The sequence below is a fragment of the Schistocerca piceifrons genome, chromosome 2 (genome assembly GCF_021461385.2).
Source record: "Schistocerca piceifrons isolate TAMUIC-IGC-003096 chromosome 2, iqSchPice1.1, whole genome shotgun sequence".
Taxonomy (NCBI): Eukaryota; Metazoa; Arthropoda; class Insecta; order Orthoptera; family Acrididae; genus Schistocerca; species Schistocerca piceifrons.
This window is the reverse complement of record NC_060139.1, coordinates 194,551,716-194,577,063: the sequence shown is the minus strand read 5'-3', so window position 1 is coordinate 194,577,063 and position 25,348 is coordinate 194,551,716. Positions and strand designations below refer to the sequence as shown.

The 25,348-nt window shown below is 39.9% G+C and overlaps 1 protein-coding gene across 5 annotated transcripts in view; it reads left to right on the top strand.

Moving 5' to 3' along the window:
• Positions 1 to 25,348, top strand: part of LOC124777495 (serine/arginine-rich SC35-like splicing factor SCL33) — a 162,608-nt gene that overhangs the window by 33,879 nt on the left and 103,381 nt on the right. For 3 of the 5 annotated variants that reach the window (XM_047252938.1, XM_047252937.1, XM_047252934.1), the window contains exons 3-4: positions 8,418 to 8,606; positions 23,867 to 24,034. In XM_047252938.1, coding sequence (XP_047108894.1) covers positions 8,418 to 8,606; positions 23,867 to 24,034 — 357 coding nt within the window. The remainder of the gene's footprint in view (positions 1 to 8,417; positions 8,607 to 23,866; positions 24,035 to 25,348) is intronic. The other 2 variants (XM_047252935.1, XM_047252936.1) reach the window with 2 other exon arrangements.

The window sequence follows — 25,348 nt, the reverse complement described above, 5'->3', positions numbered from 1 at the left end:
TTGTTGTCTTGCAAATGTCCCCATCTGTTGACTCAGGGATCGAGGCGTGGCTGCATGATCCGTTAGAGCCATCAGATAAGATGCCTGTCATCCCGACTGCTAGTGATACGAGGCCGTTGGGATCCAAAATGGCGTTCTGTATTACCCGTCTGAACCCACCGATTCCATATTCTGCTAACAGCCATTGGATCTCGACCACCGCAAGCAGCAATGTCGCGATATGATAAACCACAATCGTGATAGGCTACAATCCGATCTTTATCAAAGTCGGAAACGTGACTGTATGCATTTCTCCTCCTTACACGAGGCATCACAGCAACGTTTCACCAGGCAACACCGGTCAACTGCTGTTTGTGTATGAGAAATCGTTTGGAAACTTTCCTCATGTCAGCACTTTGTAGGTGTCACCACCGGCGCCAACCTTGTGTGAATGCTCTGAAAACCTAATCATTTGCATATCACAGCATCTTCTTCCTGTCGGCTAAATTTCGTGTCTGTAGCACGTCGTCTTCTTGGTGTAGCAATTTTAATGGCCAGTAGTGTATGAGTGGGGTGTCCGGAGCCCACTCCTGATTTTTATCCGGGTCGATCCATTTCAAATCACCCGGGCGATGTTGCTCAACATTTTTGATTTTCTTGATTTTTTTTTAATCACGGCTTTCCTATAGACAGACATTTACAAAACACTGTTTTAAAAATTTTTATTTCATAGTTTTTTTCTGGCAGCTGTTTTTATAATGGCGGTTGGGCAAATTTTAGTGGAAATCGACATTTGCGGATAGTTTAATTGCCAAGTTATTTTGAAAGATATCAGAATAATTCAAAAACCAGTGTGCTCAGCGTGAAATGAACTTCAGGCATAATTTTTTTTAATTTTTCTATCATGCAAGAGAGTCACTCAAACTCTTTGTATAAAGGCTCTGGATAAATTTATCAATCTTCACTTTTTAAGGCCTTCAATTTTCATGAAGGAAGAGAGACTCACTAATAATATGTTATCTCTGTGTTGTGTACTTACATAACTACCTGCAGTAAAAGTTGCAGTCCTGAGAATGCACTCCTGTTTTTTCTAGTGCTTTTCAAAAATGGCCAAAACCCTTCTAACGTCAATTTTCGCAGGCCAGTATCTAAAAAGGGACTGAATGAAAACAAGTGAACATTTTACAGAATGTTCATTATTCTCATGGGAATATCTCACAAAAAAAATTATGACTGAGACTCAACTACATTGAGAGTAATAGAGCAGCAAATTTCAGTAAAAACGCTACCCCTCTACATGCTCGTGCAGTGCCTAGTTAGCAAACAAGGGCTTGAAATTATTACTGTTGACATTGGTCAAATGATGTTTAAATCATTACATACAATAAATGATCAAGTATTTCTAATTTAAATAACAATGGGCTGAGATAACAATTGGTAAGAGTTCTAATTCTTAAAATTAATGGTACATTTGTTGTACTACACTTGCATACAGTATACACATAATAATGTTTCTCCATGTATACAGATTTAAAACTTCAGTTGTAACTACTTGCCAGCTGCAATTTTCATTAGGGAGTTAAACAAACATGATATTGCATTGCATAGTTTATCAGTTATGTTGTGTGTTCTACCAGACACTGTTGTGAGTTCCAGTGGGGAGAAACATTTTTATGTGTATACTGTACGCAAGTGTAGTACAAAAAATGTACCATTAATTTTATGAACTAGAACTCTCACCAATTGTTATCTCTGCCCACTGTTATTTAAAAGTAGAAATATTTGATCATTTATTGTATGTAATGATTTAAACATTATTTGACCAATGTCAACAGTAATAATTTCAAGCCCTTGTTTGCTAACTAGGCACTGCACGAGCATGTGAGGGGTAGCGTTTTTACTGAAATTTGCTGCTCTGTTACTCTCAATGTAGTTGAGTCTCAGTCATAATTTTTTTGTGAGATATTCCCATGAGAATAAAGAACATTCTGTAAAATGTTCACTTGTTTTCATTCAGTCCCTTTTTAGATACTGACCTGCGAAAATTGACGTTAGAAGGGTTTTGGCCATTTTTGAAAAGCTCTAGAAGAAACAGGAATGCATTCTCAGGACTGCAACTTTTACTGCAGATAGTTATGTAAGTATACAACACAGAGATAACATATTATTAGTGAGTCTCTCTTCCTTCATAAAAATTGAAGTCCTTAAAAAGTGAAGATTGATAAATTTTTCCAGTGTCTTTACAGAAAGAGTTTGAGTGACTCTCTTGCATGATAGAAAAATTAAAAAAAAATATGCTTGAAGTTCATTTCATGCTGAGCACACTGGTTTTTGAATTATTCTGATATCTTTCAAAATAATTTGGCAATTAAACTTTCTGCAAACATCGATTTCCACTAAAATTTGCCCAACCGCAATTGTAAAAATTGCTGCCAGAAAAAAACTATGACTTATAAAAATTTTTAAAACAGTGTTTTGTGAATGCCTGCCTATAGGGAACTCATGATAAAAAAATCAAGAAAATAAAAAATGTTGAGCCATAAATTTTATTCATATTGGGTGATTTTAAATGAATTGACCCATCCAAAACTTCCTGTCGCTCCGTACTTTCTGTGTCCAACTTGATGCCTCCCATAGTTCCATCCATACCCAGGAGAATGGAGTCCTGCAGGGCTCTGTATTGAGTATCTTTCTAGTGGCCATTAACGGTCTAGCAGCAACTGTCGGCCCCCCGGTCTCACCTTCTCTGTAAGCAGATGACTTCCGCACTTCGTACTGCTGCTCCAGTACTGCTGTTGCTGTGTGTCGCCTACAGGGAGCCATCCACAAGGCGCAGTTGTGCGCTCTAGCCCACGGTTTCCAGTTTTCAGCCGCAAAGTCATGTGTCATGCACTTCTGTCGGCATTGTATCGTTCATCTGGACCCAGAACTTTACCTTACTGATATTCCACTCACTGTAGTGAAGACATATTGATTCTTAGGACTGGTTTTCGACACTTGATTGACTTAGTTTCCTCATCTTCGTCAGTTTAAGCGCAAGTGCTGGCAGCACCTCAATGCCCTCCATTGCCTGAGCAACACCAATTGTGGTGCAGATCACTCTATGCTGCTGCGGCTCAATCCCGAATTGACTATGGGAGTGTGGTTATGGTTTGGCAGCGCCCTCAGTGTCGCATTTACTAGACCCTGTGCACCACTGTGGGGTTCGACTAGCGACAGGAGTTATTAGGACAAGTCTGGTGACCAGCTTGTTGGTGGAGGCTGGGGTCCTTCCATTGCAGAACAGACGGTCACAGCTGCTCGCCTGTTACGCAGCACACATTCTTAGTTCTCCGGAGCATCCAAATTACTGTCTCCTTTTCCCGTCCACGGCAGTTCATCTCCCGCATCAGCAGCCCTGGTCAAGGCTAATGATTGTGGTTGGCGTGCGGTCCTTTCACTCTGGACTTGGAGTCCTTCTCTTTACCACCTCTACTTGCACTCCTTTCACGTACTCCTCTATGTTGTATACTTCGGTCGCAGCTTCGTCTGGACTTTTCACGTGGCCCTAACGACTCCATTAACCCTGTAGCTCTCCGCTATCACTTCCTCTTGATTCTTGATGTGTTCCGGGGCTCTGAAGTGGTTTACACAGTTGGCTTGATGGCTGATGGCCGCGTTGGCTTTGCATACGTACACAGCGGCCATATTGAACAGCATTCCTTACCCGATGGCAGCAGTGTATTCACTGCAGAGCTGGTGGCCATTTCTCATGCACATCAGTTTCTCCGTTCGTGCCTTGGGAAGTCTTTTCTTTGGTGTACTGACTCCTTGAGCAGCCTGAAAACTGTCAACCAGTGCTACCCTTGTCATCCTTTGGTAGCGTCCCTCCAGGAGTCCATCTATGTCCTGGAACGGTCCAGTTGTTCAGTGGTGTTCGCCTGGTCCCCTGGTCATGTCAGAATCCCAGGAAATGAACTTGCTCACAGGCTGGCCAAACAGGCTACACGGAAACTACTTCTGGAGTTGGGCATCCCCACAACTGACCTGCGTTCGTTATTATGCCACAAGATTTTTCAGCTTTGGGATACGGAATGACAAAATCTCAGTATGCACAACAAACTGTGAGCCAGTAAGGGGACCACGAATGTGTGAAAGTCCTCGATGACGGCGTCTCACAGGGACTCTGTGTTTCTCTGCCGGCTCCGCATTGGCCATGCCTGGGTGACCCACGGCTACTTCCTGCGCCGTGAAGACCCACCTCAGTGTCGGTGCGGCACCTGGTTGACAGTGGCCCATTATCTACTGCTCTGTCCTTCTTTGGCTGCCCTGCGACTTCATCTTTGTTTGCCGGACTCGTTATCATTAATTTTAGCAGACAATGCCTCATCGGCCGATTTGGTTTTACATTTCATCCATAGGGGTGAGTTTTATCATTCAATCTGAGTTTTAGCGCATGTCCTTTGTCACTCTATGTCCCCCACCCTAGTGCTTTTAGGGTGGAGGTTTTAATGCGTTGCAGGGTGGCTGGCTTTTCCTTTTTATTTTTGTGGTCGGCCAGCCACTGTAATCTGCTTCCTTGTTTTACTCTCTTCTAACTGTTTCTTGCATCACTCTGTTGTTTTCTTGTCTTCTTTTGTTCCTTTTAGTGTTCGTTGCTTTTTGTTTGTTCTTGTGGTTTTTCCTTTCTTTCCGTTTTGTGTTACATGTCTCGTCTGCTTTATTCTCACACTTGTGGCATTGTTTTATTAGGAACAATGGGCGGATGACCTCATAGTTTGGTCCCTTCCTCCCTCTTTTAACCCAACCAACCAACCAAGTTACGCAAATACTCTCTATAGGACTGAATATCCATGTGCGTGAAGTATCTGTACAAGCCAAAAGATTGTCTATAAGTTGTGGATTAAAGAATCTTGTATAGAATTTCAGATAGATACCACTCAGAATAATGTATAGTAGAACGTGAAAGATAAATTGAGGATCTGGTAGGTGACAATCAGTTTGGTTTAGAAAAGATAAAGGTTTTGAGGAGACAGTTCTGACACTGTGCTTAATAATAGGAGCAAGACTTGGAAAAATCAAGACACATTCATAGGATTGGTTGACCTAAAAAGAGAGTGACAGTTTAGAGGACAAAGATATCAGAAATTCACCAAAAAAAACAAAAAAAACAAACTAACTGTCATAAGTTGTAAGAAATGACTGGTAATACAAATATGTACAAGAACCAAGAGGCAACAATAACAATGGAAGACCAAGAATGAAATGCATAATTTTGAAAGGTTTAAGAAAGTGATGATTTCTTTTGCCCCAGCTTTGCAGTCTATACATCGAAGAAGCAACAAAAGAAATTAAAGTTTCAGAAGCGGGACTAAAATACAAGGTGAAATGTCATAAATGATCAGATTTTGCTGATGAGATTGTTATTTTCATAGTGAAGAAGAATTGTAGGACCTTTCAAATGCAATGAAAAAGCCTAATGAGCACATACTATGGATTATGAGTAAATCAAAGAAAGGCAAAAGTAATGAGGAGTAACATAAATGAGGTCAGAGAAAAATGTAGCATCAAAATTGAGGACCATGATATAGACAAGATAGAATAATTCTGCTACCTTGCAAGCAAAATAATATATGACAGATGAAGTAAGAGGATGTGAAAAACAGACCAGCATAAGCAGGGAGAGCATTCCTGGTGATGATGTCTGCTAGTATAAGATACTGACCTTAATTTGAGGAAGAAATTTATGAGAATATATATGAGCACAAAATTGTAAGGAAGTATATCATGGATTATGGAAAAACTGGAAAAGAAGAGAGTGGAAGTGTTAGAAAAGTGGTACTGTAGAAGAATGTAGAAAATTAGGTGAACTGACAAGATAAGAAATGAGGTTCTTTGCTGAGTCGTTGAGGATCAGAACGTGAGAAACATTGACAAGGAGGAGGGCAGGATGATAGAACGTTCTTTAGGATGACAAGGAATAACTCCTGTGATAGTTCAGGGAGGTGTAGAGAGTAAAAACTGTAGACACTCCGTCTTCAGGCCACTAGTGGCCTACCGGGACCATCCGACCGCTGTGTCATCCTCGGCAAGGCCGTTGCCGTAGTCGAAGACGGAGATTAGAATACATCAAATAAATAATTGAGGAGTATATTGGGTGTGAGTGCTACTTTGGGATGAAGAGAATGGCATGGGAGAGCAATTTGTGGTGGATCTCATTAAACCACTCTGAAGACTAACAAAATAAACAAATATCTAGCAATTTTTCTTGTTTTCTTCTTTGGACAAAGTGTGGGCTGACACTATTTTCTCTTCCTGCTGTATAATCGGTCTCTGTGTTGTACTAAGTGCAGTTGCGCTCAGATTGTTTGAGCGTATAGCTGTGTTACATATGCCGGTGCAGATACTGTTTCACTTTTGCTTGATTTTTTTGTCTGTCAGTATAAGCTTAGACATTATAGAGGGCATGATCATGACATAATGGAATGCTGAAACTTGTTGCCCCTGGAAAAAAATTAGGCATGAAAATACAGCTGTTGGTTTATTTATTGCAAGTTATATATTTTATAATAATTTTCACCTGTTTGATATTTTGAAAGATGTGAGAAACTTTCAGTTGATTGGATAGATTTTGGCAAAATTTAGATAGTCAAAAATTGAGATGCAGCTTTCGGCAGTGTTCAGCATCATGAAGTAGGAGGTACTATGAAAAAGGCACCTCTGTGTGAATTATTTGAGGGAGGGGTTGGGAGCGGTATACTTCAGAGCACCCTTCATTGATGTACATAATGAGGAATTACTTTCTAGGTATTTGAATACAAATGACATTTTGAAAAGAAACAAAGTATATTTGGGTGATGTTCACTGTGTTGTTAATTGGAATATAGGAGACAGCAAAACTTTTCTCAAATTTAATTTGTTATTTCTCATTACATTTCCTGTGAGGAACAAATGTAGGTACACAAAATCAAATGTACAGTAGCTGTTTTGCACTTCTCAGAATAATGGGGTAAAGTCAGGTACCTCAGACTTAGGAAACTGTATTTGAAATGAGATGGATGTTCTGTAGCATGCACATAATTGAAATAGAAGAAACTGAAAAACAAAAGGGGTGAGGGAAGAATACAGCAGAAATGAAACGATGGGTTATATGAATAGACTGAAAAAGGGTGATATCAAGAAATTCAGGTGAAATTTTGTTACTGCAAGAAAAGTATAAAACAACTGGCTAAGAAAACAGAGTGCATAAAAGGTTAGCAGTGTGGTGTGACTGACAACAAATAACATAGTAGCAGCTAGGGGGAAAACTGTAGTGGTTGATTGTGCTTTATTCTGACTGTAGTGAACTCAAGATATTGAATTAACAACCAATATATATTAACTATATGTGTTGACATTTGGAAATGGGAAGTTGGATAAAATCTGAGACAAATTTGTTTGAATCAGCTTTAGATGGCTTTGGCGTGAAGTGTTGCCAGACTTGCCCATCAAAGACAGAGATCCCTCATTTAGCAATGTTTCGGCACAATGCTTTATAAAGTAACAGAAAATGTTTGTCATAATGTTAAGCTGTGTAAAACCAGTCTAGGGACTGAGGAAAACGACGACGGCAACAACACTGTTGATTAATAGCATTGTTAGATGAAACTTCTTGGCAGATTGAAACTTCGTTCCGGACCGGGCCTCGAGCTCGGGACATTGCCTTTCGCAGCGAGTGCTCTACCAACTGAGCTACTCAAGCACAACTTATGACCTGTCCTCACAGTTTCAAGTCAGTGCACACACCACTGCAGAGCAATAATTTCATTCTGGAAACGTCCCCCAGGCTGTGGCTGAGCCATGTCTCTGCAATATCCTTTCTTCCAGGATTACTAGTCTTGGAAGTTTTGCTGGAGACCTGCAAGTTTGGCAGGTGAGGTACTGGCAGAAGTTAGCTATGAGGACATGTTGCGACTTGTGCTTGGGTAGCTCAGTTGGTAGAGCACTTGCCTGCATAAGGCAAAGTTTTGAGTTCGAGTCTCGATCCAGCGAACAGTTTTAATCTGCGAGGAAGTTTTGTATCAGCACACACTTCTCTGCAGAATGAAAATTTCATTCTAGCATTGTTAGATTTCTGTTAACTATTTGTGCCTAGTTTCAGTGGGAGTGGAAGGAGGAGGTGTGTCACCGAATGTTCTTGATTATAATTAAATTTTTGTGTATTTGATGATAATTTTACTAAGCATTAAATAAGGTAAATACAAGATAATCTAATTAAAAACACAGTTGATCTTAGTTTGAAAACATGTCTTGAACTTGCTCAACATGTAGCCATATTTTTCACTGAAAAAGTGTATTATATTTGTAAACCAGTTGACATACATCACACCATAGTAAGAGGTCATAATTTTGATTAACCAACCAGTGAAGAGTGAACGTAATGTAATTCATTTCACTGTCACCAATTGCTTGAATTTCAGTAGCGAAGTCCCAGAGTTTCCCATGAGACATCGGAGTCGCTCTCCGCCAATGCGTGGATCCAAAGTGCGTTCATTCTCTCCAGTGCCACCATCAAAGAGAAAAATGTCTCCTTCATCCAAGAGGGAGCGTGTACCTCGAGATGTAGACAGAGAGCGTTCTGGTCGTATGCCCTCAAGGAAACGTACTAGGTAAAAAAAATTAATTTTAATGTATGGCGTGGAATAATTTTAAGATATTGTTCAGCTTCTTAGCGATGTGAGCAACTTCATAGAAGCATACCATTGTTAAAGTTCATTTTTGGTCTACCAATATCGCATGTATGTATGAAAGCTTCATTCTGGAAGCACCAGAAAGGTAACTAAGTGACATAATGAAGAAGGCCGCTGTGGAGTTTGGAGAATAAGGGAGAAGTACTGCCAGAATTGAAGCTGTCAGGATCGGTTGCTCATGCCTGGGTAGTGCAGTTGGTAAGAAAGTTAGCCACTATAGACAATGTTCTGGTTCCAAGATCTTATCAGTTTTCTAATATGCCACGAAGTTTCATTAACTATGTTTAGACAGGAAGAACGAGTTTATTATAAACCAAAACGTGTGCAATGGTATATATTGCAGTTTTCCAGTTTCCTGTCTTTTTCCATTCTTCAGATAAACTTGTGTGGAAAGTTCTTTGGTGGACAGTTGGATCATCCTGGCAGTCATACACAATATTTCAGCTAGAGACTGATTTCTCATTAGTGAGATGTTTTGGGATGATTTTCAGAGTTCGGAGCACGCTCATTTTATCCCTGTTAGTGTTTTTCTCTTCACCATGGGTTTGCAGTCTTTGTGTTGTGCTGTCTTTTATTGAAATGTACCAACTCTCTCAGACCTTGTATGTAATGTTGAACGTTGTGTTCTGGATATGGCCTTCACCGTTGTTTAATGAAGTCCATGCTGAGGTAATATGTAGTATTTAGGTTGATGAGGTTCTTTCTGGTTATGATTTTGATGGATTATCTCAGGGCTGCCCTTTGCAGGAGAGAGCTCTGTAGAGCAGAGGAATATTGCTCTTGGTCTGGGAAGCAGGAGTGCTCATTGCTAGAAGACGCTTCATACAGTGACGTGTTGTCAGCTGCATCATTTGTTGCACAGTGGGCTGAAACTCATTATGTTGCTGGTAGTAAATTCGAGACAACTTCAGTGTAATTACTAGTAAATGTTCTGGTGACCAATTAAAGATCTGGAAACCTAAAGCAAAAGGTCAGAAGAACTGATCACACACATTCAACATTTAATGAAGAAGATAATTACAGTGAACTTTATTACAAATCAGTTAAAGTGAAAAACAAACAACTGCGAGTAAAGAAAACTAGGAAAAATAAATGTAACAACTACCAAAATGAATTAACTAATCTACGAGCGTGAGTCAAATGAAAACCTTAAATATTTTTTTAAACGTTGTTTATTGTGCAGAAGTGGTAGAAAGCTGTACCACTTGTCAACATAATATCCCCCACACTCAATGCAAGTCCTCCAGCACTTAATAAGTGCATAAATTCCTTTTGAAAAAAATTATTTTGGTAGTCCGCGCAACCACTCGTGCACTGTGTGGCGTACCTCTTCATCAGACTGGAACTTATTTCCTCCAATTGCGTCTTTGAGTGGTCCAAACATATGGAAATCACTTGGGGCAAGGTCTGGTGAGTATGGTGGATGAGGAAGACACTCAAAATGCAGATCTGTGATTGTTGCAACTGTTGTACGGGCAGTTGTGGGGCCTTCCATTGTGATGTTGCAAAAGGACACCTGCTGACAGCAATCCATGTCGCTTTGATTTGATTGCAGGCCGCAGATGGTTTTTTAGGAGACCTGTGTATGATGCACTGGTGACAATGGTCCCTCTAGGCATGTAATGCTCCAAAATAAAGCCTTTTTCGTCCCAAAAGAGAGTCAGCATAACCTTCCATGCTGATGGTTCTGTTTGAAACTTCTTTGGTTTTGGTGATGAAGAATGGCACCATTCCTTGCTTGCTCTCTTCATTTCTGGTTGGTGGAAGTGAACCCAGGTTTCGTCCCCAGTAACCATTCTTGCAAGGAAGCCATCACCTTCTCATTCAAAGTGCCGAAGAAGTTCTTCACAAGCATCAACACATCGTTCTCTCATTTCAGGAGTCAGCTGCCGTGGCACCCATCTTGCAGACACTTTGTGGAACTTGAGTATATCATGCACAGTGTGGTGTGCTGACCAATGACTAATCTGTAAACATGCTGCAATGTCATTCAGTGTCACTCGGCGGTTTTCCTTCACTATGGCTTTAACCGATGCAATGTTCCGTGGAGTCACAACTAGTTGTGCCTGACCTGGACGAGGAGCATCTTCCACTGAAGTCACACCATTTGCGAACTTCCTACTCCATTCGTAGACTCCTGCTGTGACAAACAAGCATCACTGTACTGCACCTTCATTCATCGATGAATTTCAATAGGTTTCACACCTTCACTACACAAAAACCGAATAACAGAATGCTGTTCTTCCCTGGTGCAAGTCAGAAGTGGGGCGTCCATCTTTATACTGAAACTGCAACGGTATGTGTGCATCTGCACTATGCTGCCACCTACAGGCCATTCTGCACGCTGTTTGTAGCACACTTACCAACTTACAGGATAATGGTGTGAAATTTCGATTTGTTATTACAAATTTAAGGTTTTCATTTCACTCACTTTTGTATGATCATTTTATCCAGCAATGAACTAACTGCTATGCAATACTAAGGAATCAAAAAGTAGGACATGGAAAATCTTTGGAGAATAGTTTGCTGTTATCGTCTCCTCAATTTCTTTGCTTTTGCTTTGTTAAGACTCTGTGTTTAGAATGATTTTATTGTGAACAATTCAGCCTTGGAACACATTTAGGATGATTATCAGATATGTTTCATCTTTCTTATGTTCTACACATTTGCACAAGAAAATGAACTGCTCGTAGTTGTACATAGATTTGAAAAAATGTGTCCTGTATGTCTTTGAAGTTTCAGGAAATGTTACTATGATTGATATCACGTAGTCCTTCTCATCTGATACTTGTCTTTTAATTTGTTCCCACACTGCAGTTCAGTTATTTCCATTATAAATTTCGTTTACTTCAGGTCAATGGTCACAAATTTTTATGTCATCAGACTACTGGTTTTGGTCTATAATGACCATCTTCCGATCTGCAGCAAAATTTGTGTGTGTGTGTGTGTGGGGGGGGGGGGGACAAATACAACTAGCAGGTAGTCTACAGCTTAAAACAATAAAATAGACCATGATGAAAAGTATTACTGACACATGTGCATATGTGCACTTTAAATATGATGAGGCATATCTGTTTTAATAAAACCATGCTCTAATATACTGGAGCCGTAGTGGCATCGTCAAATGCTAAACACAAAATCAGCGCCAGTATTGTCAAACGTATATAAATAATAGTACACACAAGTCATCTTGTCAGCAGCTCTGCTATTCAAAACAAACTACTGTACAGTAACCACAAAATGTTTATGTTGCAAGTTTCATCAGATGTTGCTACTGTAATTATACATGTATTCTTCAACGATAATTATACAATGTAAAATAAAGGGGATACAATCAGTTAAGTCTGTAATGGGCTGGTAATGCATAAGAGGCATTACAGTAATAAAAAGCAGTGAAATGAAACAGGACAAAAGTTAGATTGTTAAAATGGAAAGAGTTAACAAACAGTAATTGACATATGCTCATATGGTGATATTCTAGGTAATGATGTAAATAATAAACAGCTTTCTGAGTACACAGAATAATATAAAAATTAATGTATAAGTCCATTGCAGACTTTACTGATCGTATCCCCCTTCATTTTACATGGTACAATTATCACTGAAGAATATTTGTACACCTACAGTAACGACTTCTAGCGAACTTGAAACACAAACATTTTGTGGCTACTGTACAGCAGTTTGTTTTGAACAGTAGTGCTGCTGGCACTTCTGTATACTATTATTTATATGTTTGACAATGCTAGCACTGATGTTTTTATAAAATAGGTATGCCTCATCATACTTAAAGCGCACAAATGGACTTGTAGGTCAGTAATACTTTTAATCATGGTCTGTTTTATTATTTTAAGCCGTAGACAATCTGCTAGTCGTATTTGAGTTTTTTCCCATATATTGCTGCAGATGTGGAGATAGTCATTATAGACCAAATCGGGTAGTCGGATGACAAAAAAAAAATTGTGACGTTAGACATGAAGTAAAGGAAATTTCTTCTATTTTTGGGTCACTGTTAAATTCGTGACCATGTCACAGCTTGTGAGATTTCCATTATCTTTGTGTGATTTACACAATCAATGTCCACATGGTAAAAAAAATTCCTCTGTGCTCCCTGGTGCAATATAACGTCAAACCTTGTTTCAAATTTGGTTAGCACCTTTTTAAGAATGTCTATATACTCTCCAAGCAGAATGTCCTCATGGTACAGTGGTTATCATCCTTTTACTAATGAGATGTAGGTTGGAGTCAGATTCTCATTGATTTCTGTTGATTTTTTTCTGGTGGGAAGGTCTGGTAGCAGATCCACTGATCCTTGTAAGGCCAAATGAGAAACTACTTAAATATAAAGTTGATGAAGGTGACCTATAACTCAATGAAGATGTGTCACATTGAAAGCCCTGAACCAGACTGGGTCACCATAAATGGTATTATGGCAGTGGAAGGTGAACCATTTTCTTTCAAAATCTTGTCATTTGAATAAGCAGGAGGCGGCTAGTCCTACTTAATTAATGCCAGAAGTTTGGCTTTCTTTATCTCTACACTTTTTAAAAATCATCTTTTGACCATTTATAGTCTTAAGTTTTGCAGAAATGAACACAGAACAAAATTTGTACCACTTGATGCCTGCATGGATGGCAATGAAACATTGGCCAAACACTTCTGTTTGGCAATACTTCTAGCATACTATCAAAATGTCAGTATTTATTCACAGTGCAGTGTGTATGAACCCAATGACAACTATAATTCTGATGCTTCATTTCTTTCTGAAAATCTAATTTATTGTGCTGTCTTAGCATGTACAGAATATCCTTTCATTCGCATAAGACGAGCTGTCTATTCTGGCACCTTTTGAAACTAAATCCAGTAAACGGAACAGTGTTTTCAGAGTTTATTAGCTAGTCTGGAAGTGCACTTCTATGCAACAAAAGCTGAAGTTTCTGCAAAAATTGTATTTCTGTATATTGTGATATCACCACACCATTGACTTGCTGATCCTTGTGTTTGTCAGCATTTCCTTGCAAACTCCGTTGCCTTCTCAGTCAGAACTATCTCACCATTCTTCTTCTCATTGTCGGTGATGTTAACATCAAGTGTGTGTCCATCTGTAAACCATCTCTCTCTCTCTCTCTCTCTCTCTCTCTCTCTCTCTCTCTCTCTCTCTCTCTCTCTCTCTCTCCTCCCCCCCCCCCCCTCTCTCTCTCCCTCTCCCCTTTATCCCAGCTGACTACTTTGTGCCAGCACTGCAGTCTAGAACCTTCGTGGCAAATTAACTGTGAGCTGAAATGGGACTTGAACAGTTTCAAGTAGTGTAATCATCACAGCATCTTGCACTGCCCAGTATTGAGTGACAAAAGGCAGTTTATGAGGAACCATCCGTCTTAGAAACAGTTCAGATGTACTGAGAGCATTAAGGAACTAGCAGTGTTAATAGTTGCTTTTAGTAATGGCAAAATTCATGGTGGGTGTTTTGACAGAGTTCATAATTAATTCTGCTTACTGCATGGAGTTCATAATTAATTCTGCTTACTGCATGCAAACAAAAGAATAAAAATAATGTTATAGAAACACTAATACCTCATAATATTAACATTTATTTCCTTGAGAAAATATGGAGAACAAGGAGTGAGTTTTTCTATGTTAATAGGGCTGGCTATTTTGATGTTGCAATTTTCATAAAAGTGATTTTGAGGACTTCTTTTTGTCTTCTTGTTTATGCATGCTATAGGCATTTACATTGCAAAATGTAAATTATATTTTGCATCCAAACCGTGGAATTTCCAGGATGGAATAACAACTATATGGAAAGGATACATTGCTACTTAACACACAGAGGAGGCATTGACTCGCAGACATGCACAGCAAAAGGGAATAATATAAATATTTCAGCTCAGAAATAAAAAAAAAACCTGTAACAGTCACACAAGAGTGGTGCACATACCCATAGTCAATGTCATCAGGTCTTGTTGTTTTGTAATATTGGCACAGGAGAACATTCTTAGGAGAACTATGAACTGCTCATTCAGTCTTTACAAAGTGTTACAAAAAGTAATACAATATCAGTTACAGGCTGATGAGTGACAAAATTACAGAAACCATTAACATTACTTGGTAAACCCGGTAAGTACAGTCTATTGTCAGAACAGCAGGGTTGTTTATCAATCACTGTGTTTAGGTGCGTTCTCAAATATGGTTTTCTATAAATCAGTTTCTCAATTCCACTTCTGATTGACAATGTCTCCAGTTCAATACCGATTCTGAAAACTCATTTCTGGTTGCTGTATTTCAACTTCCACAATTGGTTTTCATTCCACGTAAACATTACACTCGATTAAAGTTGTGATTAGAGTGTCAGGTAGGCACTTGCATTTGAAAATGTTGCTTAATACGGATGAAATCATTCTTGTTGAGAAGTGAAAGAAAAAAGAAAGAAAGAAATATTGTTCAGACCATGAAATTATTAATTTTCTGCATTTAATGGATGAGAAGCACTATTTGCACTTATTAAATATAAAGGTACACACACATGCTGCTATATTTATGGACTTAGAAAAAATGAATTTAATATTCTACTTAGCTTGATGATTTTAAAGTTGCTGTACTCGTGGTGGCAAAGGTTGTCGTACACACTCAGTGGCTGGTGACATAGTACATGCTTATTCCGTCTGCAGGATTAGGGATGTATCTGTACTCAATAAGAAATGTTTTAGCCTCTCCAGTTCTCCAAAATATTTCATAAGTGATCACTTTAAACTTTCCTCCACAACATACATGGTCATCTGGGTGGGTGTAATATGTTAATTGACATGAATAAGATTTTTAATTCCCCCCTCCCCGAACACTCTCATCATTCTTTTCCTTAAGAGTGTGTATGTTGTACTTTGGTCTACTGACCTAACTTGGCGAATGTTAGGTTTTCTCTTTGTTTTCATTTTTGACAGTTTTTAGTTTACTTTCCATTGTCAAGGTGTATTTTCGAAATCGTACAAATAAAATTGGTTTATTTGATTACGTACATGTTATTAAATTATTACTGCTTGTATTATGGAAGACTCCTATACATTGGTTACCCTGGGAGTATGAAGGACTGAGAAACGCCAGTCAGTGTATAAGGTCAAACAGTGAATTTGCATCAAGACTTCAAATAACTACAGATGGAAAGACAGCTTTTATGAATGCGAAACGAAGTGAAAAAGCAGTTTAGTGACCTCCGTGCTCAAAATGCTACATATAATGACATTAAGTTCTTCCCACAAGTGGCGAGACAGACTGCAAATATGACAGACAATTCACCTGCCGAAACCAGTGTAATTTCCATGCTATGAATGCAAGTGCAAATTCTGAAATACCTACCGGAGAAACCAGACTGTGTTTTACTATCTTAGAATTGGTGTTTACAGGAACCTACATTACTATTAATACCACAAAATTTGCTGCGGCACTGCAAAAGCCACCATTAAGCTAATGACAGAAATTTGTGGGGCCCAGCATTAAAATTAGACTGTTGCCAAGGTTGAGAATTAGTGGAGTATGTCAACAGTGCAAAGTTGGCAGACATGAATACGAACTAGTGGGAGGACTTCCAGAAGCAACAGGCCGTTTCTCTCGGGTACACAGAGATCTTGTGGGCCATTTCCACTATCAGAGAGGTTGACACACACACACACACACACACACACACACACACACACTGATAAAAAAAAATTGCAGCACTAAAAAATAATTAATATAGGAATGAAATTTCGGGAATACATTTATCTAGATAACATGTTGTTGTTGTTGTGGTCTTCAGTCCTGAGACTGGTTTGATGCAGCTCTCCATGCTACTCTATCCTGTGCAATCTTCATCATCTCCCAGTACCTACTGCAACCTACATCCTTCTGAATCTGCTTAGTGTATTCCTCTCTTGGTCTCCCCCTACGATTTTTACCCTCCATGCTGCCCTCCAATACTAAATTGGTGATCCCTTGATGCCTCAGAACATGTCCTACCAACCGATCCCTTCTTCTGGTCAAGTTGTGCCACAAACTTCTCTTCTCCCCAATCCTATTCAATACTTCCTCATTAGTTATGTGATCTACCCATCTAATCTTCAGCATTCTTCTGTAGCACCACATTTCGAAAGCTTCTATTCTCTTCTTGTCCATACTATTTACCGTCCATGTTTCACTTCCATACGTGGCTACACTCCATACAAATACTTTCAGAAATGACTTCCTGACACTTAAATCTATACCTGATGTTAACAAATTTCTCTTCTTCAGAAACGCTTTCCTTGCCATTGCCAGTCTACATTTTATATCCTCTCTACTTCGACCATCATCAGTTATTTTGCTCCCTAAATAGCAAAACTCCTTTACTACTTTAAGTGTCTCATTTCCTAATCTAATTCCCTCAGCATCACCCGACTTAATTCGACTACATTCCATTATCCTCGTTTTGCTTTTGTTGATGTTCATATTATATCCTCCCTTCAAGACACATCCATTACGTTCAACTGCTCTTCCAAGTTCTTTGCTGTCTCTGACAGAATTACAATGTCATTGCCGAACCTCAAAGTTTTTATTTCTTCTCCGTGGATTTCAATACCTACTCAGAATTTTTCTTTTGTTTCGTTTACTGCTTGCTCAATATACAGATTGAATAACATCGGGGAGAGGCTACAACCCTGTCTTACTTCCTTCCCGACCACTGCTTCCCTTTCATGTCCCTCGACTCTTATAACTGCCAACTGGTTTCTGTACAAATTGTAAATAGCCTTTCGCTCCCTGTATTTTACCCCTGCCACCTTTAGAATTTGAAAGAGAGTATTCCAGTCAACATTGTCAAAAGCTTTCTCTGAGTCTACAAATGCTACAAATGTAGGTTTGTCTTTCCTTAATCTATTTTCTAAGGTAAGTCGTAGGGTCAGTATTGCCTCACGTGTTCCAACATTTCTACGGAACTGATCTTCCCCGAGGTCGGCTTCTACCAGTATTTCCATTCGTCTGTAAAGAATTCGTGTTAGTATTTTGCAGTTGTGGCTTATTAAACTGATTGTTCGGTAATTTTCACATATGTCAACACCTGCTTTCTTTGGAATTGTAATTATTATATTCTTCTTGAAGTCTGAGGGTATTTCGCCTGTTTCATACATCTTGCTCACCAGATGGTAGAGTTTTGTCAGGACTGGCTCTCCCCAAGGCCGTCAGTAGTTCCAATGGAATGTTGTCTACTCCGGGGGCCTTGTTTCGGCTCAGATCTTTCAGTGCTCTGTCAAACTCTTCACGCAGTATCGTATCTCCCATTTAATCTTCATCTACATCCTCTTCCTTTTACATAATATTGTCCTCAAGTACATCGCCCTTGTATAGACCCTCTATATACTCCTTCCACCTTTCTGCTTTCCCTTCTTTGCTTAGAACTGGGTTTCCATCTGAGCTCTTGATGTTCATACAAGTGGTCCTCTTATCTCCAAAGGTCTCTTTAATTTTCCTGTAGGCAGTATCTATCTTACCCCTAGTGCATTTCCTGTCGATCTCATTTTTGAGACGTTTGTATTCCTTTTTGCCTGCTTCATTTACTGCATTTTTATATTTTCTCCTTTCATCAATTAAATTCAATATTTCTTCTGTTACCCAAGGATTTCTACTAGCCCTCGTCTTTTTACCTACTTGATCCTCTGCTGCCTTCACTACTTCATCCCTCAGAGCTACTCATTCTTCTTCTACTATATTTCTTTCCCCCATTCCTGTCAATTGTTCCCTTATGCTCTCCCTGAAACTCTGTACAACCTCTGGTTCTTTCAGTTTATCCAGCTCCCATCTTCTTAAATTCCCACCTTTTTGCAGTTTCTTCAGTTTTAATCTACCAATAGATTGTGGTCAGAGTCCGCATCTGCCCCTGGAAATGTCTTACAATTTAAAACCTGGTTCCTAAATCTCTGTCTTACCATTATATAATCTATGTGATACCTTTTAGTATCTCCAGGGTTCTTCCATGTATACAACCTTCTTTCATGATTCTTAAACCAAGTGTTAGCTATGATTAAGTTGTGCTCTGTGCAAAATTCTACCAGGTGGCTTCCTCTTTCATTTCTTAGCCCCAATCCATATTCACCTACTACGTTTCCTTCTCACCCTTTTTCTACACTCAAATTCCAGTCACCCATGACTATTAAATTTTCGTCTCCCTTCACTATCTGAATAATTTCTTTTATATCATCATACATTTCTTCAATTTTTTCGTCATCTGCAGAGCTAGTTGGCATATAAACTTGCACTACTGTAGTAGGCGTGGGCTTCGTATCTATCTTGGCCACAATAATGCATTCACTATGCTGTTTGTAGTAGCTTACCCGCATTCCCATTTTCCTATTCATTATTAAACCTACTCCTGCATTACCCCTATTTGACTTTGTGTTTATAACCCTGTAGTCACCTGACCAGAAGTCTTCTTCCTCCTGCCACCGAACTTCACTAATTCCCACTATATCTAACTTTAACCTATCCATTTCCCTTTTTAAATTTTCTAACCTACCTGCCCGATAAAGGGATCTGACATTCCATGCTCCGATCCGTAGAATGCCAGTTTTCTTTCTCCTGATAACGACATCCTCTTGAGTAGTCCCCGCCCGGAGATCCGAATGGGGGACTATTTTACCTCCGGAATATTTTACCCAAGAGGACGCCATCATCATTTAATCATACAGTAAAGCTGCATGCCCTCGGGAAAAATTACGGCCGTAGTTTCCCCTTGCTTTCAGCCGTTCGTAGTACCAGCACAGCATGGCCGATTTGGTTATTGTTACAAGGCCAGATCAGTCAATCATCCAGACTGTTGCCCTTGCAACTACTGAAAAGGCTGCTGCCCCTCTTCAGGAACCACACGTTTGTCTGGCCTCTCAACTGATACCCCTCCATTGTGGTTGTACCTATGGTACGGCTATCTGTATCACTGAGGCACGCAAGCCTCCCCACCAACGGCAAGGTCCATGGTTCATGGGGGGGCTAGATAACATATTTAAGTGATTAACATTGCAAGATAACAGGTTACTGTAAGTGTGTGATAAGCCATTGCATATGTGAAATGCTGTTATATTAATAACCGATGTAACCACCAGAATGTTGAAATCAAGCATGCAAATGTGCATGCATTGTGCTGTACAGTTGCCGAACCTACATCTTCATCTACATCGATACTCTGTAAGCCACCATACAGTGCGGGGTGGAGAGTATCCTGCACCACTACTTGTCATTTTCTTTCCTGTTCCATTCGCAAATAGTGGGAGGGAAAAACTTGTCTATATGTGTCTGTATGAGCCCTAATATCTTTTGTCTTATCTTCGTGGTCCTTAAGCACAATGTATTGTGGCGGCAGTAAAATCGTTCAGCAGTCAGCTTCAGATGCTGATTCTCTAAATTTTCTCAATAGTGTTTCTTGAAAAGAATGTTGCCTTCCCTCCAGGGATTCCCATTTGAGTTCCCGAAGCATCTCTTACGTTTTGTTCAAACCTACCGGTTACAAACGTAGCAGCTTACCTCTGAACTGCTCTGATGTCTTCCTTCAATCCAACCTGGTATGGGTCCTAAACATTCAAGCAATACTCAAGAGTAGGTCGCACCAGCTTCCTACAGGCAGTCTTCTTTACAGGTGAACCACACTTTCAAAAATTCTGCCATTAAACTGAGGTTGAACATTCACCTTCTTTACTGCAGGTCTCACATGCTCTTTCCACCCCACACCACTTTGCAGCTTTACAGCTGGATATTTAAATGACTTGACTGTGTCAAGCAGGATGCTAGTTATAAGGTATCAAAACATTACAGATTTTTCCTATGCATCCACATTAGCTTACATTTTTATACAATTAGGGCTTAACTGCCATTAATCACATTGACTGGAAATTTTGTCTGTCATCTTGTATCTTTGTACTATTTGTAACAGTTTGTAGCGTCACTATGTTGCCAACTACTGCTCAAATTGCTGTTGCAGATGCAATACAGTGCACCACAGCCATATGCCGAATATGATGGTCTCTCCCTTCTCGGTAGTGCCATGTGGCTGGCTGCACACTGATTTTCTCACGACCATACATTCTCGTGACCACCACTGCCAGCAGTCATGTATAATTCTACATCTACATGGTTACTCTGCAATTCACATTTAAGTGCTTGGCAGAGGGTTCATCGAACCACAATCATACTATCTCCCTACCATTCCACTCCCGAACAGCGCGCAGGAAAAACGAACACCTAAACCTTTCTGTTCGAGCTCTGATTTCTCTTATTTTATTTTGATGATCATTCCTACCTATGTAGGTTGGGCTCAACAACATATTTTTGCATTCGGAAGAGAAATTTGGTGACTGAAATGTCGTAAATAGATCTTGCCGTCTTTGCTTTAAACATTCCTGCCAAGTATTTCTGCAATATTATAGAAGGAGCATCCAGTTCCTTGTAGCCCAATTGCATGACCTCATTCAAACTCAGTGAGGTGCTATTAATAGTGTCTTTGTTGCGTTAAAGAGATTCTTGAATAACATCAACTCACCACGCCCAATCTCAAAGGTAACTAATTGTCACAACCATTGCAGTATGTATTTAAACTAAACCTGATTTGCATCCTGCTTGCAAGTGATGTTAAGGAAAGACGCAGCGTGTACCCACTGTAAAAACTGCCATACTGTGAACCTTTCGAAACACTAAAAAGTAAAGATCATATGGTACAAGTAATGTGCAATCGCAAACAGCTAATTGTGTCATTGGATTTGGTCAAGCCAGCATATTTGCTGACACCAGATGCTCCTTTACACAGGCAGGAAAGCTGAGACTCCATCTTGTTGTCAATGTAGGAGCTGAACAACGCGTACAGTCCCAGTTTACCGGATACTGTGCTACAAAGCCTTTTTCTGTCCATGCGAAAGAACATCTTGAGCAAATTGGTGTTGCAGATATCCAGTTGTTAAACAGAGATGGAGCAAATATTCTCCCTGGAAGAATGGCAGGCTTATTCTGAACTTGGACATGGCAGAGTACAACAAGCATTTAGTTTTAAAATGAGATTTTAGTGACAGCTTATCAGAGTTCTGGATCACATGTTGGTTTTAACCAATGGATCGAAGCAAGGGGACACTGTTAGGTGCTCCCACATTTTCTCACTAAACTCCCTATTCCAAGCCACTTCTCAGTGTACTATGCTGTGGGCGGTCAAAAATGCACTTGAGCACAGGACACTTGTTGGTAGAGAGAAGTTTCTTGGCTGCACTGACGCTCTTAGTGCTCTGCAGGCTGTTCAGCAAATTTTCCCAGCAGGTAGGATAGTTCTGATGGTCCATGACACTATCCACCTTCTGCATAGGCAGTAGAAACAGTTGACCTTCCACTGGGTCCCTGGACACACGGGAATTGAAGAGAATGAAGTAGCTGAGAGACCAATGAAAGCAGCCTGCCAGAAAAATGCCACACCTTAACTTTACATCCCCCTGCAGTCTGTTGTGTCATGTGTGACAAAGTGGGTGTTGGCTGAGAGAGAGAACGGCAGTAGCTCTAAGTGGGTAACAAGCTGCAGTTGGTCAAACCTTTTATTCGCCCATGGTGCTTGGCCTTTCAGACTCCACAAAGGGACTTAGTAATCCTCACTTGGCTTCATATTTGCCACTGCCCATTGACGCACTGATATTTTTTACAGGAAGAAGACCCTCCATAGTGCAGTGTCAGGTCTACTGACTTAACTTTGCTATTATTGTTTTCTCTTTGTTTTCCTTTTTCACAGTTCCTTGTTTATTTTCTGCTGTAAAGCTTTATTTTTTTAACTGACAAAATAAAATCAGTTTATTGACTGTGTATTACGGAAGAGCCCTATTAGTTCAATACAAGCATAAGGAAATAAAATATATTTGTATGTTAAAAGTGTTGTTAACATCACTTCATTGTGCAGATGAAATCTGAACATCTGATTTACACACCTTCGACATAATATAACTGACGCCCCCCCAAAACTGAAATTTGATGAAGCTAACAAAATCAGTTCAGCTTCATATGTAAACACAGTAGTGAATGTCCGTGTTTGCCTTCCGTAAGTTGCTTCATCTAATCTTGGTAAATCTGATATATGATGCCACTCTCTCGTTAAGCAAACAATTTTTTTCCAGAGAATATACTATGTGATGAGCTGTCCTATCAGTGGTTGATGTGGGTGCAACATTTCAAAAACATTGTGAAATGTTTTGACCTGATGTTGTATAATGTCCACTGTGAATTGCTCTTAACAATTTGTGAGGTACCTATTTGATAAACATGATAGTTTGAGAGAGATTACACACAAACTCCCGTGTGACTCACTGCAAGTAAACATTTTTTTACTGTGTGAAAGGCTATTTTTAATACTTTAGTAACATTTTTTTACAGTGCATCATTATAATTTGTTCACTTTTCGCTACACTTTCACCTAATAAAGATTGCAGTTATAAGAATTTGAGAAAATATGCCACATATGGAATTGTTCAAGTTATTATTCTTCCCACACAACATTTGTGGTTTGAATGGAGAGGTGGGGCAGGGGGACAAGAATAATGTTGATTAGCAATCTCCACCATAAATGACAGTTTGATTCTTGGTCTATGGCTGCAGCTGTGGATGTGAACAATATACAGCTATTACCAACAGTGAGCCATTATTTATGTGCACATTACAAAAACAAGAGATTCATATTTTTGTATTCTGAGTCAGGATAAAACTTTGCTAGTTCGGTTTTGAATCTTTGGAAGATGAGTTGTTCAAGCCTTGAATTCCAAAACGTTACTTGAAACTCATCCTTTGTAGATGGAGCAACGCCTTGTAGAGAATCAGTCGTGATACATACATACGTGAAATCAGGCCTGCTTTCTATTTGTAGCAAAAGATTTTTACTTTAGTCAGTGGTTAGCCATTCATTTATGAAGAAATTGAGTCTTTTACCAAATAAAGGGTAAAGGGGAATGTGACAAGTGAAAAGTGCTCAGCTGCAGTAAGCCAGAACAGTTGTGTAGAGTATTTGCTGTATTAATTGCCACTGGTCATGTTTGTGCTGTATTAGTTTCTAGCCTATATTTACGTCACATCATCAACAACTACTGTACAATTGCTCAGATTAATGTATGGTTGATGTCTTTTGTGTACCAAACCAAGCGGACCACAAAAATGTGTTGCATTGTTTTCTATTGCAGGTCAAAGAGTCCTACAGCAGCTAGTGGTTCCCACACAAGTGCTACACGCATGGTGTCTCCTGCATATGCTGAAGAAGTATCTCCACCACAGTATGCTGGTCCTTCAGACCCGTACGGTGTTGCAGCTGGTGTAGATGTGGAACATGTGACTAGAAATGTTGGTGAAAGGTATGTGTAATATAATACAAATTTTAAGTAAAGAACGACTTTTTTAATCAGCAAAGTTGTTGCTTGCCATGTCATATGTTTCTTTGGCATTTGTTGCTACTCCTCCATAAGATGCAATATTTTATATAATTGAGCATTTACGAGGGCGGTTCAGAAAGTAACCTCCGATTGGTCACAGTGCGGGTTGTGGGGGGAGTAGCGACGCCATCTGTGCGTTCATGCACTCAACAGGTCAGTCGGCATCAAGCCGTGGTCATGTGAACGTCGTACCTGCGCTAGTTTAGTTTTTGTGGCAGTTTGAAATGTGTGCTGCAATAGAAAACCCCGCCAAATGTGAAGTGCGTGCTGTCATAAGGTTTTTTACAGCCAAAGGATATTCTGCAGCAGCTATTCATCGTGAGCTTTGTGCCGTGTACGGACCAAGAGTTATGAATGAAGGAGTTGTCCATGAATGGGTACGTTTATTTAAAAGTGGACGAGAAAACGTTCATGATGAAGAGAGGAGTGGTAGACCATCATTGGTGACTGACGAACTCGTTCAGACAGTTGATGCAAAAGTTCGTGAAAATCGACGTTTCTCAATGTCAGAGTTGTCTACTGGTTTCCCACAGATTTCTAAGACACTCTTGTACGAGATAGTGACAGCAAGATTGGGTTACCGTAAGTTCTGTGCACGATGGGTGCCCAAAATTCTTACCGACCACCACAAAACTCAAAGAATGGCCTCTGCATTAGACTTTGTCACGTTATGAGGACGAAGGAGAACCATTGTTAAACAGAATCGTGACTGGTGACGAAACCTGGATTAAGTACGTGAACCCTGAGACAAAAGGACAATCAAAGATGTGGGCACATTCAAATTCGCCTACCAAACCAAGAAAAGCCTCGCAAGATTTTTCTGCCAGAAAACTGATGGCAACGGTGTTTTGGGATGCTAAAGGGGTGTTTTTGGTAGAATTCATGGAACGTGGTACGACCATTAATCAAGACGTGTACTGTGAAACAATAAAAAAGTTACGACGGGCTATACAGAACAAACGCCGTGGTATGCTGACTTCCGGTATCGTTTTTTTGCACGATAACGCCCGTCCTCACTCTGCTCGCAGAACAACGGCCCTTCTTGAGTCCTTCAAGTGGGACGTTATCAACCATCCACCTTACAGCCCAGACCTGGCGCCAAGTGATTATCACCTCTTCATGCATTTGAAGAAATGGCTCGGGTCACAGCGGTTTGATGACGACGAAGAGCTCAAAGATGCGGTCACAGGCTGGCTCCAGGCACAAGCGGGTGATTTTTATGCAGAAGGAATTTCA